This window comes from Sander vitreus, chromosome 6 (genome assembly GCF_031162955.1).
Source record: "Sander vitreus isolate 19-12246 chromosome 6, sanVit1, whole genome shotgun sequence".
NCBI classification, from domain to species: domain Eukaryota; kingdom Metazoa; phylum Chordata; class Actinopteri; order Perciformes; family Percidae; genus Sander; species Sander vitreus.
Window position 1 is genome coordinate 14,863,535 of NC_135860.1, and position 13,617 is coordinate 14,877,151.

The window sequence follows — 13,617 nt, forward strand, 5'->3', positions numbered from 1 at the left end:
ATAAAAACAGAAAAGTGCAAGAACATTTACACATAAGAATACAATGTAAGATGGCATTATGCAAAATGTTGCTGACATAAGCTGATAAAAGTGGAGGTGCATTCATCATAAATCAAAAAGACTACTAGATTAAAAAAATGACACATTCAGTGGCAGCAGTAACAGCACAAGATAATGAAAGACCCTGTCAACTGCAGGAAATGATTCGTAGTGACGAGACGAAACAACGATCGAGGCTTTCAGTATTTTGTGTTTTCTCAGAACTCTGATCTGTATTTTCAGCATGCTATCATCTCCTGGTAAATCATTTTCAATTCTTACATCAGCTGTCTATCATTTTTAATTTATTTCCTATAAAAGAAAAAAAAAAACAAGCTCCACAAATAAAAACCCCAACAAAACAAAAGAATGTATAACATACTTGTGAAAGTAACAGCAGGAGGTTGTTTCAGCTGAATGGTTCATTAACAAGACATTATTCGGTCTGATGGAGCTGCTCTTGAGTTTTAAGAACATGCTACACTAGATCCTCAACTTGCAAACCTGACTTCTGTCTGTTAAAGCTCTGGGCTCAATATACAGAACATACAAGTCTACAAATCAATATAACCTACATTAACAAAGTTCCTGGATTGTCTGGTCCTGGTGGAGATCTGCTTTTTTTTTTAGCTCTCCGTTCCCTATGAAGGAGTGAAGCCTGGGCTGCTGATCTCTGTTGCAGGACTGGCCAAGCACTCGCTGGACTTCAGGCTGGCCAAAGATTTGTAGCTGGCGACTGAGGTCAGGGAGCCACACAGACCTCTTAGAGACGGAGTCTCCTCTTTACCTGAGTGGCAAAGATGGACATCAATCAATATTGATCAATACCCGCATAGGCCGGTTACCGCTTTCGAGGTATACTGCGGTTTTAAAAAGTCACGGTTTTAAAACCACCAACAGGTATGAGTCTTCAAGTACAGAAAGTGCACTTTAGAACTCCCTCTTCCTGTGTTTAAAAATAAAATACATTGTGTTCAATGGAATTGTTTTGATTTTGTTTTTAAATAAATTCAATAAAACATTTTAAAACTGTAATTGCAATACCGTGAAAGCGTGATATTTTTGCTGAAGGTTATCATACCATCAGAATCTCATACCGGCCCATGCCTATACCCGCATCAGAGAGGAGCCCCTCCTGGACAACAGTGCTTACTTACAGAAGGAGACGTACCTTGGTGGGGCCAGTGTGTGCCGGTCGGCCTGGCCTCCACACTCAGTGTGTTTGACGGTCCAAGAGACGTCTGGGAGAGACTCATGTCTGCAGACAGCTGCTCCAGACTCTGGAAACTCTTCCTGCAGAGAGAGAACAGAGGATCAGTAAAGATCACACATAACGCACAGAGCTGAAACAATTAGTCAATCAACAGAAAATGAATCAACAACCATTTTTGATTGACTGGTTTTCCTACTTTGTTATCATTGTAAACTCACTGTCAGACAAAAACTATTTCATCTTGGGTCTGAGAAATTGTGATGTGAATTTTCCACTATACAATTATTTGAAAAATCAAAAAAGAAAAACTAAGTTGTTTCCCTGTTTCATACTTTCTTAATTTCAAACAAATTCTTGGAGGTATATCTTCCCTTGGAGTTCTTAGTTGAGCCTGCCACTTATCAGCCAATCACAAAAAAAAGAAAGGGGCTACACAATTGCCAATCAGAAAATAGCACTATTGTATCTGGGTAAGATTTAACGCAACAAACAATGAAAAAAAAAAAGCATAGAGCAGCGTACAGACACTCCCCTAAACGTTCGCTCATTCAGAGACCAGAGACCCAAACGGGGCTCTGTGTCTGTCAGGAGGTCTGAGGTCTACCGCATCAGCAGAGCAATCACGTAATGCACAGCAGACTATGGTGCAGGTAAATTATTTTCTGAAATATAGTGACTATTATAACTTTATTTTTCTCAAAATATCACGACTCTTCCAAATCTCAGAGAACACAGATATATTTTGAATGTGCACAAAGTTTTGAACATGAGCAGAAATCTTGCTCAAACTTAACAATATTACAGTCCAGGGGTTTATTAATAAACTAAAATGAATTAATGTATCATTGAAGTGAATAATTGTCATATGCACATTTAAGGAGGTTACTTCTTCAACAAAAGATGCAAAAGAGAAGGGAAGAGTAAATTATGCCTAGGCGTGTGTGGTGACTCAGATATAATTAGAAAAGTCGATCTACAGGAGAATAAATAGATGAAAGCAATACAGATTTCCTGAGAGCCTTATTGCAATAAATTCCATTATGTTTTTATATTTGGATTGTAATCTATGTTTCCCTTTACATAAAGATATTTCCAGCATAAATTGATTCAGAAAAAGGTAGAAATAAGTGCATACACATTCACCACAATGCAGGAAATGAAGTGTTTAATGCGCAAAATTTTCTGGGGGACGACCCCCAGACCCCCCCACACCATTAGTCACCATGCGGATAGAATGTTACTCTTGCCTGTCTTCAAAACTTGAGAGCCCTGTTGTGGTTTAAAATAAGCAATACTGTAACAGAACATATATAGAGATAAATACATAACAAATAGACTACATCACTATCTTGGAATTTGTAAAGTTGTTATGAAAGTAAATGTTTAGCTGTTTCACGGCTCCCTCTCAGGCCACACAGGTAACCCACTGTCAGTATATCTAACTATGCACCACACCACTGATTTCCATCTTTTTTCTTGCAGATCCCGCTAGCCATAATTTTCTCTTGAGTCATGTTTAAGTTCAAATTAAAATCATCATTTAATAACATTACTTGTGTAGTAAAGTCATTTAACTAACTTGCTCCCAAAAATAAATACAGTAACAGTGGGGGATATGCAGGAAAGAACCTAACTGAATTACAAAGATTACAATTACAAGACACTGGAAGATGTTTGTGAACAATGTCACAGTTCATTATAAATAATTGAGAATTATCAATAATGAAAATAATAATTAGTTAGAAGCTGAAGGATGTAAACTCATCTACATACTCCTCCCACTGTCCCATGCTCTTCCTGTACAGCAGTGTGTCCAAGGCAACAGCGTTGGCATCCAAGGCGACGGGAGATGGCCACTGATTGGTCAGATGGGCTGTCAACTCTTGTCTGGACCGCAAATCATTGTTCTTCATCACCGTCCTGAATACAATAGACGTTCCGAGTTTAATACCATTTTTTTAATTAAATAAACTCTTCAAATTAAAAATGCAGTCACCTTCGACTGGCAGCTACTCCAAACCTTTTTTCTGTTAGTAGTAAAGTACCAAACAATCTTAATAAGGTGCAAAAACTATCTCAACTCATCAAAAAGCTAGAAAAAGGTGTCACCATTACATACATAGTGTATAAATCACAGAGCACTAACACGTTTATTTTTTTTATATAAAAAGTCCCACTACATATCTTGGTCACATGTTTTTGATAACTAAATTTAAGGGATCCTTGGTAGTTTGTTAAGTGTATCAATATTGTTATTACATTTTTCAAACATTACTACAAAGTTTCAGATCATTACTCAGCCTGAACACTCTTGCAAACTGCCTTATAAGCCTTATAAGACTTTTACCAGCATTTTATATGCCCTCTGTATAAAATCATTGACTGACTCACACTGCCATTCTCGCCAGAGACCGTGACACAAATCCTCTAGATAGACTTTGCAGCCTTCATTAAATAAGTGACCAAACAGAGAAAGTTTTTTCCCCCCCCACTGATTAGAACATAATCTTAAGACACAATTTAAATTTAAAGACACAATGCTAATGCAGCTTTTCCTCTTGGTGATTGCTTCAACAACACACAAATAACAAACCACCTGCAGCCTGCAGGCTTCCTGCTGTGTCCTGAATGTCAAACTCACAGCTGGGTCGGCTGCAAAGTCCTCTCCACCTCACCATCAGTGACCTCACATGCACTGACAAACACACACACACACACACACACACACACACACACACACACACACACACACACACACACACAAACACACACACACTGAGCAGGATGAACTTACAGTTGGTCCTGTAGTTCCAGTATGATGTACTCAAGCTGTTCTTTCTCCAGTGTGTGGGAGAGGTGTGTGTCTGCTAGGCTCTGCTGAAGAGCTTTGTTATGAGACACAGCCTCTGACAGCTGGGCTTCTCGTAGACGGACCAGCTCTTCCAGGTAACCCTGAGAAGACAAACACACACACACACACACACACACACACACACACACACACACACACACACACACACGGTTTTCCATTTGTTTGTCCATGAAGGCACTGCAGTATGAATACACATCTAAGTTTTTTGTTTTGGCTCAAAGCAAACAAAATAATGGGAGAGCAGAGACTGTGACAGCTCCATCATCTTGAATAACAGCTGAAGCCACAGAGAGAAGCAACATTACTGATGTTGTATATTCAAGAAAAACAGTCAAGCTGAATGTTTGTTTGTGTCAAAAAACATGTCTTCATGGAACGCCTTTCCTCCTAGCATTTCACAGTTCGAGCCTCTAATAAATCATGCAGACATCATGGGAAATGTCACATTCGCATATATTACCATCCAATTTGTTTATCACAAAATAACAGTAATATTAAACACACACATACTACCTTCTGCTCCAGCGCCACTCGGTACTTCTGCTCAAAGCGTTTGCACTTGCTGACCAAGTTGCTCTGCTCGGTGAAGATGGAGGCGGCGGTGGCCATTTTGTCGGGGCTGCTGCTCTCACTGCCGCTGCTCCCCATAGTCCTCATCTCCTCCTCGTCGCTGCTGATGCTGTCTGCACTGCACAGGGAACCAGCACGAGCCTCATATTAGTATACATCTAACACAGCAGTGGGAGGCAAACAGCTGGCCGTGGGCCAAATCTGACTCTATGACAAAAACATAGTTGTCCCCCCCCCCATCCACAGCTGAAATCTCACCTTTCATAGTTAAAACTTTTACATGGGTTTTATAAAATAAAAATAAGAATAAAAATGACTTTGTTGACCCCTGCTATGCAGTACACTGATGATGAACTGTGTGATGGGTGTTATTGTGACCTCACACACTTCTGAATAAACTTGAGGTAAGGTGTGTAGTCGATCACAGCGGGGCAGCTGCCGTCCAGACCCTCTCCTTTCAGACAGAAGCTAAAAGACAGGATGGAAAATCAAAGCAGCGTTTCTTTACCAGATTTACACAAACTTTTTGTAACATACTCTTTGCATTTCTGCTGCAACAGTGATGATTTAGATGTGTCCTATTGAGGTGAATACTTATGCTAACATGCATTTTGTATTTTATATTATATTGTAATTCATCTCGATCACTTAGAGATCTGTTTAAACGTCTTTCTGTTGATCCAAATAAAACATCTTCAATCTACTTTGATTCAAGTGTATAAACAATAAAACATGATAAATAAAATAAAACCTTTTATAGGCTCTGTAGAAGTCTTTCAGCAGGGTCAGGTGATGGTTTATTTCTCTTCAGCTCCTCCAGCTTTATCTAAGAATTTCTAATTGTATCTAAAATGTCCAGATTAGTGCTTTAGCAAATGCACAGATTTGTTTTTCAACTAATTTCCAATCCCCTATGTGATTTTGTATTAAAATATATTTTAGTGAAGCATTATTTTGGAATGATTTTAAAAAAAGAACATGGCATCCACATTCTCCTTTTTTAACTCTATTAACATGAAAGCCTTCTGGATCAGCCTCAAAATTGTTAAAGGGGTTGTCACTTTTCTGATGACACTTTGCCAAAAAATGTGTTTGATGCAGAGAATGCTAAGCGCTAAATGTGCAGCAGGGAGAGAAAGCAGGACTGAAGAGTTACAGTAAGAAATAGCAGAACATGAGTACCTGAAGTCAATGGTGTTGAGTCCGATGAGTGTGTCTGCCAACAGCCCCACCTCCTCTCCCAGCATGATCGCTCCATCCTCGTAAAACCTCCTACAATCAAGACATGTGCGCACATTATCGGCTATTATTCAACTTCTCTAGATCTAGTCAACTGATCTGTAATAACTGACTGCTTGAGGTCAAGTGTAAAAAGATCTAAATTACACTTGATTTGATAAAACGTCTATAATTGGGTTAAAGGGGAAACAGTGTGTACAGTATATGAGCACCACATTAAGACCTGGTGGTTTTGAAGTCCCTCAGTGCAGATGAGATGTATTCTGATAATCTTTTCTCCATCAGGACCACTCTGATCCATGCCCTGCCCTGCAGAGAGAGAGAAACAAGTAACATTGAGCTGTTAGGCGAAGCTTCATGACCAGAGAGAGAGAGAGAGAGAGAGAGAGAGAGAGAGAGAGAGAGAGAGAGAGAGAGAGAGAGAGTGTGTGTATGTGTGTGTGTGTGTGTGTGTGTGTGTGTGTGTGTGTGTGTGTGTGTGTGTGTGTGTGTGTGTGTGTGTGTGTCCACGTGTGCATGTGTCTTTTGTTTTACCTACAGCCTGATTGTAGAACAATAATAGCTTCAATTGTGTGTTCTCTTACCCACGGGGTAAGAGGAAGTCATGTTTTATGTGCATGAGTGTTCTTAACATTTTTGTGTTCCCTTTGTTCTTTTTCTGAGTGGATAATGCAAAGTAAGCTAAAGTAACAAACGCCTGATTATGCAGTATGTGTGTGCTGTAGGCACTTTGGGGCTGACAGTAGAAGATGTAGTTCTGTGTATATAAAACTGATATTGCTTATATCTTCCATTTTATCAAATGGTCTATTTGTATTCGACTTTCTAACGTTTTGGAAATTCAAGTTGTTGTCTTCCCTGCTGCCTTGTGTTATTAAATCAGATCCCAAGACAGGTAGTTTTATCCTCACTTTAGCTCTGGATGCTCGCACATTCTCCATGCTCTCGATGCTTCGGATGCAATTATGAGGGACTTTACTGCAGGCGGCTTTTATGTAATCCCAGAAACTCCGAGGACTCTCATAGCCAAACCAAGTGGTCTGACCTGATAGAAAGAGAGACAGAAACAGAGGTTTTTACAAGCTTGAATCCAAATCAAATGTATGATGCTCTAAATTTTAAAGCTGCACAAAGCAAGTTTGTATACTTGTTATTCAAATGGCAGTGGAACACAGTTGAAGGGCTCTTTTACCCATAAATTAAGTTAAAGTGACATCAAATGTGCACTGTTAAGGGTGGTAAAGATGTAAAGAAAAGAGTCAAACGTTCTGAAAATGGAGACCTCAAATATTGGTCTTTAGCAGGCCAGTATTATACAATAGTTTAAGAACAATAAGAATACACTGTGTTTGATACTGAAAATATTTTTCACCAGTGTCCATACTTAACACTAATCTCAATAAAGGGAAACAAGAAGCTTGTGATTTAAACTGATGAGTCACTGCATTTTCACATAAAAATGTTGCTTATTTTTCAATATTCTCTTCGTCCTCGTGGGTCAACGGTATAAAGACACAACATCCTGTGCTTATTTCCGACTGAGGACCATTACTATACATCATCTTGCGCTTTCTCTCTCCCCATGTTTCCTGTCACTCTCCTATCAACTATCAGATAAAGTCAAATAATATGGCATTCTGCAGTTTAAATATTACATGTATGTGTATAGGTTAATTACCTGCATGTGGATGAAAAGAGGGATGCTTATGATTTTTTACCTTTGAGTCGATGACTGAGAATGTGCTCCAGGATGGAAACAAAGTTAACAAAGTCTGGAGATGTGTCATCTATTGTCTCAAAACAGGAGCGGTCCAGTAGAGTCTTTACTGAAAACCTGAAGACAAAAGAAGATGCACACGCTGTTATTAAAAAAGGTTATTGGGCCTGTTGCTTAAAGGTAAACTTTATAGGCAGTTACCTTTAGGTCTAATGCAGATATGCTACTAGTTGCATTATGGTAATTGTAGAATCCAGTGTTTCAGTAACACATACTATAAAGTCAGGATATCTTGGCCCCTGTGAGTTCCCCAACTTTAAGAAAGTGAGTAACCCTTGAAATCTGCGAGGGATCTATTTCCATGTTTCATCTAAGTGTCCGCAATGATAAAATACTTTCTTTGTAGCATGCTGTCTGATCCCACACTGAATGATGTCAAAGACGAAGACACACTCTAACTGGTAATGCACATTTTACCAAATGCACATAGCAACAAACAAACAAAAATAAGAAGAATCTTAACTGACATACAAAAAAACACTGTTAAGTTTATTTTCTTACTCTGAACTTAACATGTATGTCATTAATTACAAGGCAAGGAAAATAAACACATTTGGCCTCCATAGTTGTAATGAGGCTTTGATTATAATATCCTTTGGTGACACCAGCCATAATATGCTGCCCACTATGACAGTGCACCGACTAATCTGGTTTTAACTAATCAGATAGAAAGAAGAGTTAATGGACAAGGCAACGAAATGTGTGTGTGTGTGTGTGTGTGTGTGTGTGTGTGTGTGTGTGTGTGTGTGTGTGTGTGTCAATTCTGCCAAATTGTGTGTAGCCCTGAACGTCAGCTAAAAAATCTGCCTCTATCTCGTTGCTTAGCAGCAGGATGACCACAGAGTGCACACTTCCTGTGAAAAAAAGATCAAAACGGATAGATTTCAGCTTAAAACCAAAAATCATGTATATTTCACTTTCAAACACTTTAGAAGGTAACTATTGTATAAGGGTGTTTTTTTTCTGTTAAGCCTTCAGTCTATAAAAAATAATTTCCTCAATTCTTTATAAAAACCAGAACTGAAGCAGTGTTTTATGTTTTCCTCCATGTTTTACATGATGGAGAATATTGAAATTTGCTAATCTACATGGAATGCAAACAAATGTTATTGACATGTTAGTTTCCTGCTGTCAAATGTCTTCAGTAAAAAAAAAAGGTCTATTGAAAAAGGTCCGGCAAACCTACAGTACATCAACAAAATCGGTTGTAAGGTTAATTAGGGTCTCCAGCTTGTCTTACTCAAGGCTGACTGCCCCAAACATAAAGGAAAAGCTGATTAAGCGAAAAAAAAAAAGAAGAAAAAAAGTCTCCATTTCAGCAGAGAAGACTTTAAGAGACAGGGGCAACCAGTGACATTTATCAAAGTATCACAAACAACTTAAGAGGCTTTTTCGGCTTGAGACACATGATCTAGACATCTGGAGAAAGAATAGGTATTGTGGACTGATTACCAGTATTAGATAAGTAAAAACAACTGGCATCTTTTCAATGGCATGTGTAGTTGTGTTGACGGCTACTGCAGCAGCAACAATAGAGTCTCTGCTTTCCTCTCACACTCACTCCCAGCAGCAAGCTACACTTTTCTTAAAGCTTAAAGTGCTCATATTATGCTCATTTTCAGGTTCATAATTGTATTTAGAGGTTGTACCAGGATAGGTTTACATTGTTTAATTTTCAAAAAACACCATATTTTTGTTGTACTGCACATTGCTGCAGCTCCTCTTTTCACCCTGTGTGTTGAGCTCTCTGTTTTAGCTACAGAGTGAGGCATCTCACTTCTGTTCCATCTTTGTTGGGAGTCGCACATGCGCAGTACCTAGGTAAGGACTACAACCCAGTCAGAAGCAGAGTATGAGGGCATGCCATGCTAGCAGCTAGGCAAGTATTATAATGTGTTACAAAGTGACACACGTTCGTCACGGAAGTAAAGGCTGGACTACAATAGAGCTGTTTGGAGCAGTTTGTCAACAGTGTTTTCTGTTGGAGATGGTAACTCCCTTTGGGGTGGACTTTGGGCTTTTTCACTTTGTAAACCTAAACCCGTTAGGCCAATCAATACAAACTCATGCTGTGCAGACAAGCACTGTTCAATCTTTAACTTTTGGTGAAAATCCTCAAGTTTCAAAAAATACCAAATACTGTATACCAGGTAAAAATTATGCACAAGATTTCGACAATTTGCATGGAAAATATTATAGTCAATGTTAAACATCACATTATCATGTATAGTTCAAATAAAGAGCTGCTACAAGCAATTACAGAATATGTTAATATGGCTGAAAAACTATTGATTTGTCTGCTTGACTAATCATTTTGTCTATATAATGTCAGAAAAATAGTATAAAATAATGTTGTAATATGTTTGACCAACAAAGTTTACTATCATGTATAAATAACAAGAAACGCATCAAAATCTTCACATTTGAGAAGCTGGAAAAAGGGGATATTTGGCTTCTTTTTTTCAAAATGATTTATCAATGTGTCAGTCAACAGAATAATTTCATCTCCATGATAAGATTCTGTCTCACAGTGTTGCAGAAGATAATTTCAACAACATTAAAGCTACAACAAACAAAGGTAAAATGTATGTAAAAAGTGAATTTCCTCCCTCTATTTTGTTCAGTCTATTTTCATCTTCTGTTGATTAATTTGCCAATCTGCCATCACTTCTCCCACTCTTCTCCCTCCTCTGCTTGAGCCACCAGCGAGTTGATGGCTGGGGCTGAGGCAGAAAGAGTCGCGAAAAAGACCGGAGAGGCCAGCAAGGAGCAACTGCGTCTAATTACTCTCCCTTTACTTCTGTTTAAAGTGACGGTAATGGAGGAAGGCAAACCAGGCACAGTCCCACCTGACACTGTCCTGAAACCTGAAAATTATATTTGTCCACCAGTTTGACCAGGTGGTGCATTATCAGTTTGTTTTCTAAACTGTTACCATTTCTTGGTGACACATCGCAGGGACTGTCAGTCAATTACTGAGATGAGCACAGATTAATAATCTGAGTGCTTTTCACTTCAACTGACAAAGAGCTAAGGACAAACAGGCAGGTGACATGTGTGTGCATACCTTAGCATCTATCTATTCATATGTCAGCCATGCTCCATATTTAATAACCAGCATATCATACGTGAATGCATTGAGAAAATTAATTGAATGACTAAATTAATTGGAATGTTTACTGTATATTCTACAAAAACACTGAATGTATGCATTGTTTTCTAGAATCATCTAAATCCAGGCTATACAGTTAAAACAAATAAAGCACACTTAGTAACACTTAATATGTATCTACTTGAATTATAGTGCTGGTAGTGTGGAGGGGGGTTCCAAACTGTCAAATCAATCAATGTAAAACATCAATAAAGGGAAATAAATAAATAAATAAAAAGATACATATCTGCAGTTACATGAATAATAATAATAATAAAACAGAACATATTACAAACAGTTTTTGATGACTAATTCAACATTTTTACTGGGTGGGGTTGTGATGGAGGAATTTGGACTCTTGGGTAATTAAAAGTGAAATGTGATTGTATGTTTATAGGAGGCTTAGGCTGAATGTGGGTGGTGGGCGTAAATGTGTAGGCTCTGTGTGCGTGAGTGTTTGAGTGAATCAAAGAGATGCATTTACCTGATGTAAGCCAGCTGATTAATTCATGTTTTTTTTCAAATATATTTGTATGCATCTCATCCAGCAGACACAAAATTACTTTATTATGTATATGAAGTCATATTTTTAAATACTGATGGAGTGCGGAGTTGCAGTCCTGCTCCCAAAGCTAACCTTTAAAAAAAAAAACGCCTCTGAAATTATTAATAAACAAATCTGCCGTCAGACATTGTTTCATCCTCTGTCACCATTAGAAAAAAAGAACAGGGTGAGGAATTCCCACCTGCACACCGTGAGAAGATTCCTCCTCTCCACCGCGGCGCTCCTGCCTGCTCCCCTCTTGCGGATGAGATGCAGCCCCACGCCGAGCGAAGCCATCCCCGGCCAGTGCCCGAGCCTCTCCGCTCCCTCTGCACCAGGGTAGCTGTCTCCGTCACACCGGAGGAACACACGATGCTCAGCTGAAGGAGGGGCAACACAAACCTGCGTCAAGTCCACTGAGTCTTTGGTCAAGTCAAATGTTATAGGACTTCCGGCTGGAACTTTCGAAATAAAAGCCTGTACGGCAGACCAGCAGCAAAATTGTAATTTGCAGAATTTATCAGGAAGTTATCTGCTCAGGCTGTTTGCTTTCAAATTCATTTATGTCAACACACAGTGGGCCAATGTTGGTAGATGTCTTATAATATCCTGCTATAGTGTTATATAAACAGGGATAATATTTAATATTAAAGACACTAATGTCAGGTCTGTATTTTATTTGTATTATTTTTTTTTAGTTTTAGGGACCTGGGGGTTTATTTATTTATAGGCTATATAAATGTATTATTGTGATTATGATGATTTTTATTATTATCATTTATTATTTTATTAATAATGTATCATCTTTTTAATTGATAATACAATTGCAGTGAACTGAATAAATAAAACATCAAATAAACTAATTTATTTTGTTTGTTATGTCTAGTCATACTTTTCACAAATAAATAATAATAATAATAATAAGTTGGCTTTAAAATAAGGCTACCTGTTCATATCACAGTTTTTACATATTGTGTTATACGCAATATTTACCTGCATATGTCATTCTGTTGCTCCTCTAAATACTAATTTGGCCTACTTTTATTTTGAAGGGAGATTTTTCCAACCGTAGACTGTGGAGGGTCCTGAAAGAAAAGCGAGATGATTTTTAGCTTGTCATCAGTGTGAAAAGTTAAATGAAATGTGTGAGTGACTGCTACTCTTCCATACACAGAAAATGATCTCATGTGTGAATAGCATGTCTGTTTTATTTTTCAAGCGTTAAAAAGCTGATTCATCCGACAAAATTAATGAAAAGATTCGGAATCTTATATTTTCCTGTAACATGAACTTCACATTCAAGAGTTTCTCAGTCAATCATAGGCTACTTGAAATATAAATACATACAGGGCCCTGTGGCTACTACTCCTGTGTTAACAATAGGCTACATTAAGCTGCAGATGTAAACAAACCTTTCACAGCATCGTAAAACATTGACTCACATTTTGTTGTTTTCTAGTGTCCATGTCGGTTTTAAAACGAGTTGTCAGTGAATACGAGTGTTCAAGTCCTGTGTTTTGATTTTCAACATGTGCATTTGATCACAATCAGATCACTGATTGCCTACTCATAGCCTTTTAACTGCCTTTTAGTTCAGTTAATCTTGAAGGAGGAGAGCGCCATCCAGTGGTCCCAATAAAAAACAGCACATTCTGTCTGCGTTCCCTGTCATCATCAAAGTGTTAAAAAAAAACATGATGGACTCTTCAGAAGAGGTAATTATCTTCACTCGAGTTTCTGCGCGCGAAAGTCGACACCAATTTCTAAACACAGCCATACTGACAAATACAAAGAGAGTTTTGTGGAGCTGTAGCAGTAGGCATATAGTCTAAATTACATTTGTATCAACTCATTTGGCAATGGCTTGAATGTAACGGAATGTAAGTTACGCACTAAAGCTTTAAAACCAGATTGTAAGCTATTATTATTTATTATTCTTTGTGTAAAATATAGTTTTACGTCTCTGGGTCGGAAAACGTATTCAAATCAAACCATCTGAGAAGTTTAGGGACAAACTGGCTCTCCGGTGGAACTGCTAACTCAGTGAAAGTAGACAAGGTGCTCCAATAGACACTGCTTTTTGTAAAGGGTTATACGCCAAAAAGATTGGCAACCACTGGTTTAATCTATAGCAAATGTATCATATTATCACGATTTTTATGCAAAATCTTAGTCAGCAAAGTAACTAGTTACTATTATCCCACTATTGTGG

The 13,617-nt window shown here is 38.2% G+C and overlaps 1 protein-coding gene across 2 annotated transcripts; it reads right to left on the minus strand.

Annotated features, from left to right (window-relative positions):
- Positions 1-378: 378 nt before the first annotated feature.
- On the minus strand, positions 379-11,825 carry rundc3b (RUN domain containing 3b). 2 transcript variants are annotated; one of them, XM_078252949.1, is made up of 11 exons: positions 11,608-11,825; positions 7,652-7,767; positions 6,845-6,978; positions 6,157-6,242; positions 5,877-5,966; positions 5,082-5,162; positions 4,638-4,812; positions 4,047-4,204; positions 3,026-3,172; positions 1,211-1,332; positions 379-826 (listed from the first exon to the last, which is right to left on the minus strand). In XM_078252949.1, exons 1-11 carry the CDS (start codon positions 11,700-11,702, stop codon positions 681-683), a joined length of 1,350 nt encoding a protein of 449 aa, XP_078109075.1. In that variant the 5' UTR covers positions 11,703-11,825; the 3' UTR covers positions 379-680. The 2 variants fall into 2 exon arrangements, with proteins under 2 accessions (XP_078109075.1, XP_078109074.1); XM_078252948.1 differs by having other exon boundaries at positions 707-826; positions 1,197-1,332; positions 11,608-11,822.
- Between the last annotated feature and the right edge of the window lie 1,792 nt (positions 11,826-13,617).

What these genes read in the sequence shown, in the direction of transcription:
- rundc3b (XM_078252949.1), bottom strand. Translation starts at nt 11,702, where the DNA reads ATGGCTTCGCTCGGCGTGGGGCTGCATCTCATCCGCAAGAGGGGAGCA. An exon ending in TCTCAGTCATCGACTCAAAG is followed by an intron (nt 6,979 to 7,651) that starts GTAAAAAATCAT and finishes TCTTTCTATCAG; the next exon opens with GTCAGACCACTTGGTTTGGC. An exon ending in TACCTCAAGTTTATTCAGAA is followed by an intron (nt 4,813 to 5,081) that starts GTGTGTGAGGTC and finishes TTCCCTGTGCAG; the next exon opens with TGCAGACAGCATCAGCAGCG.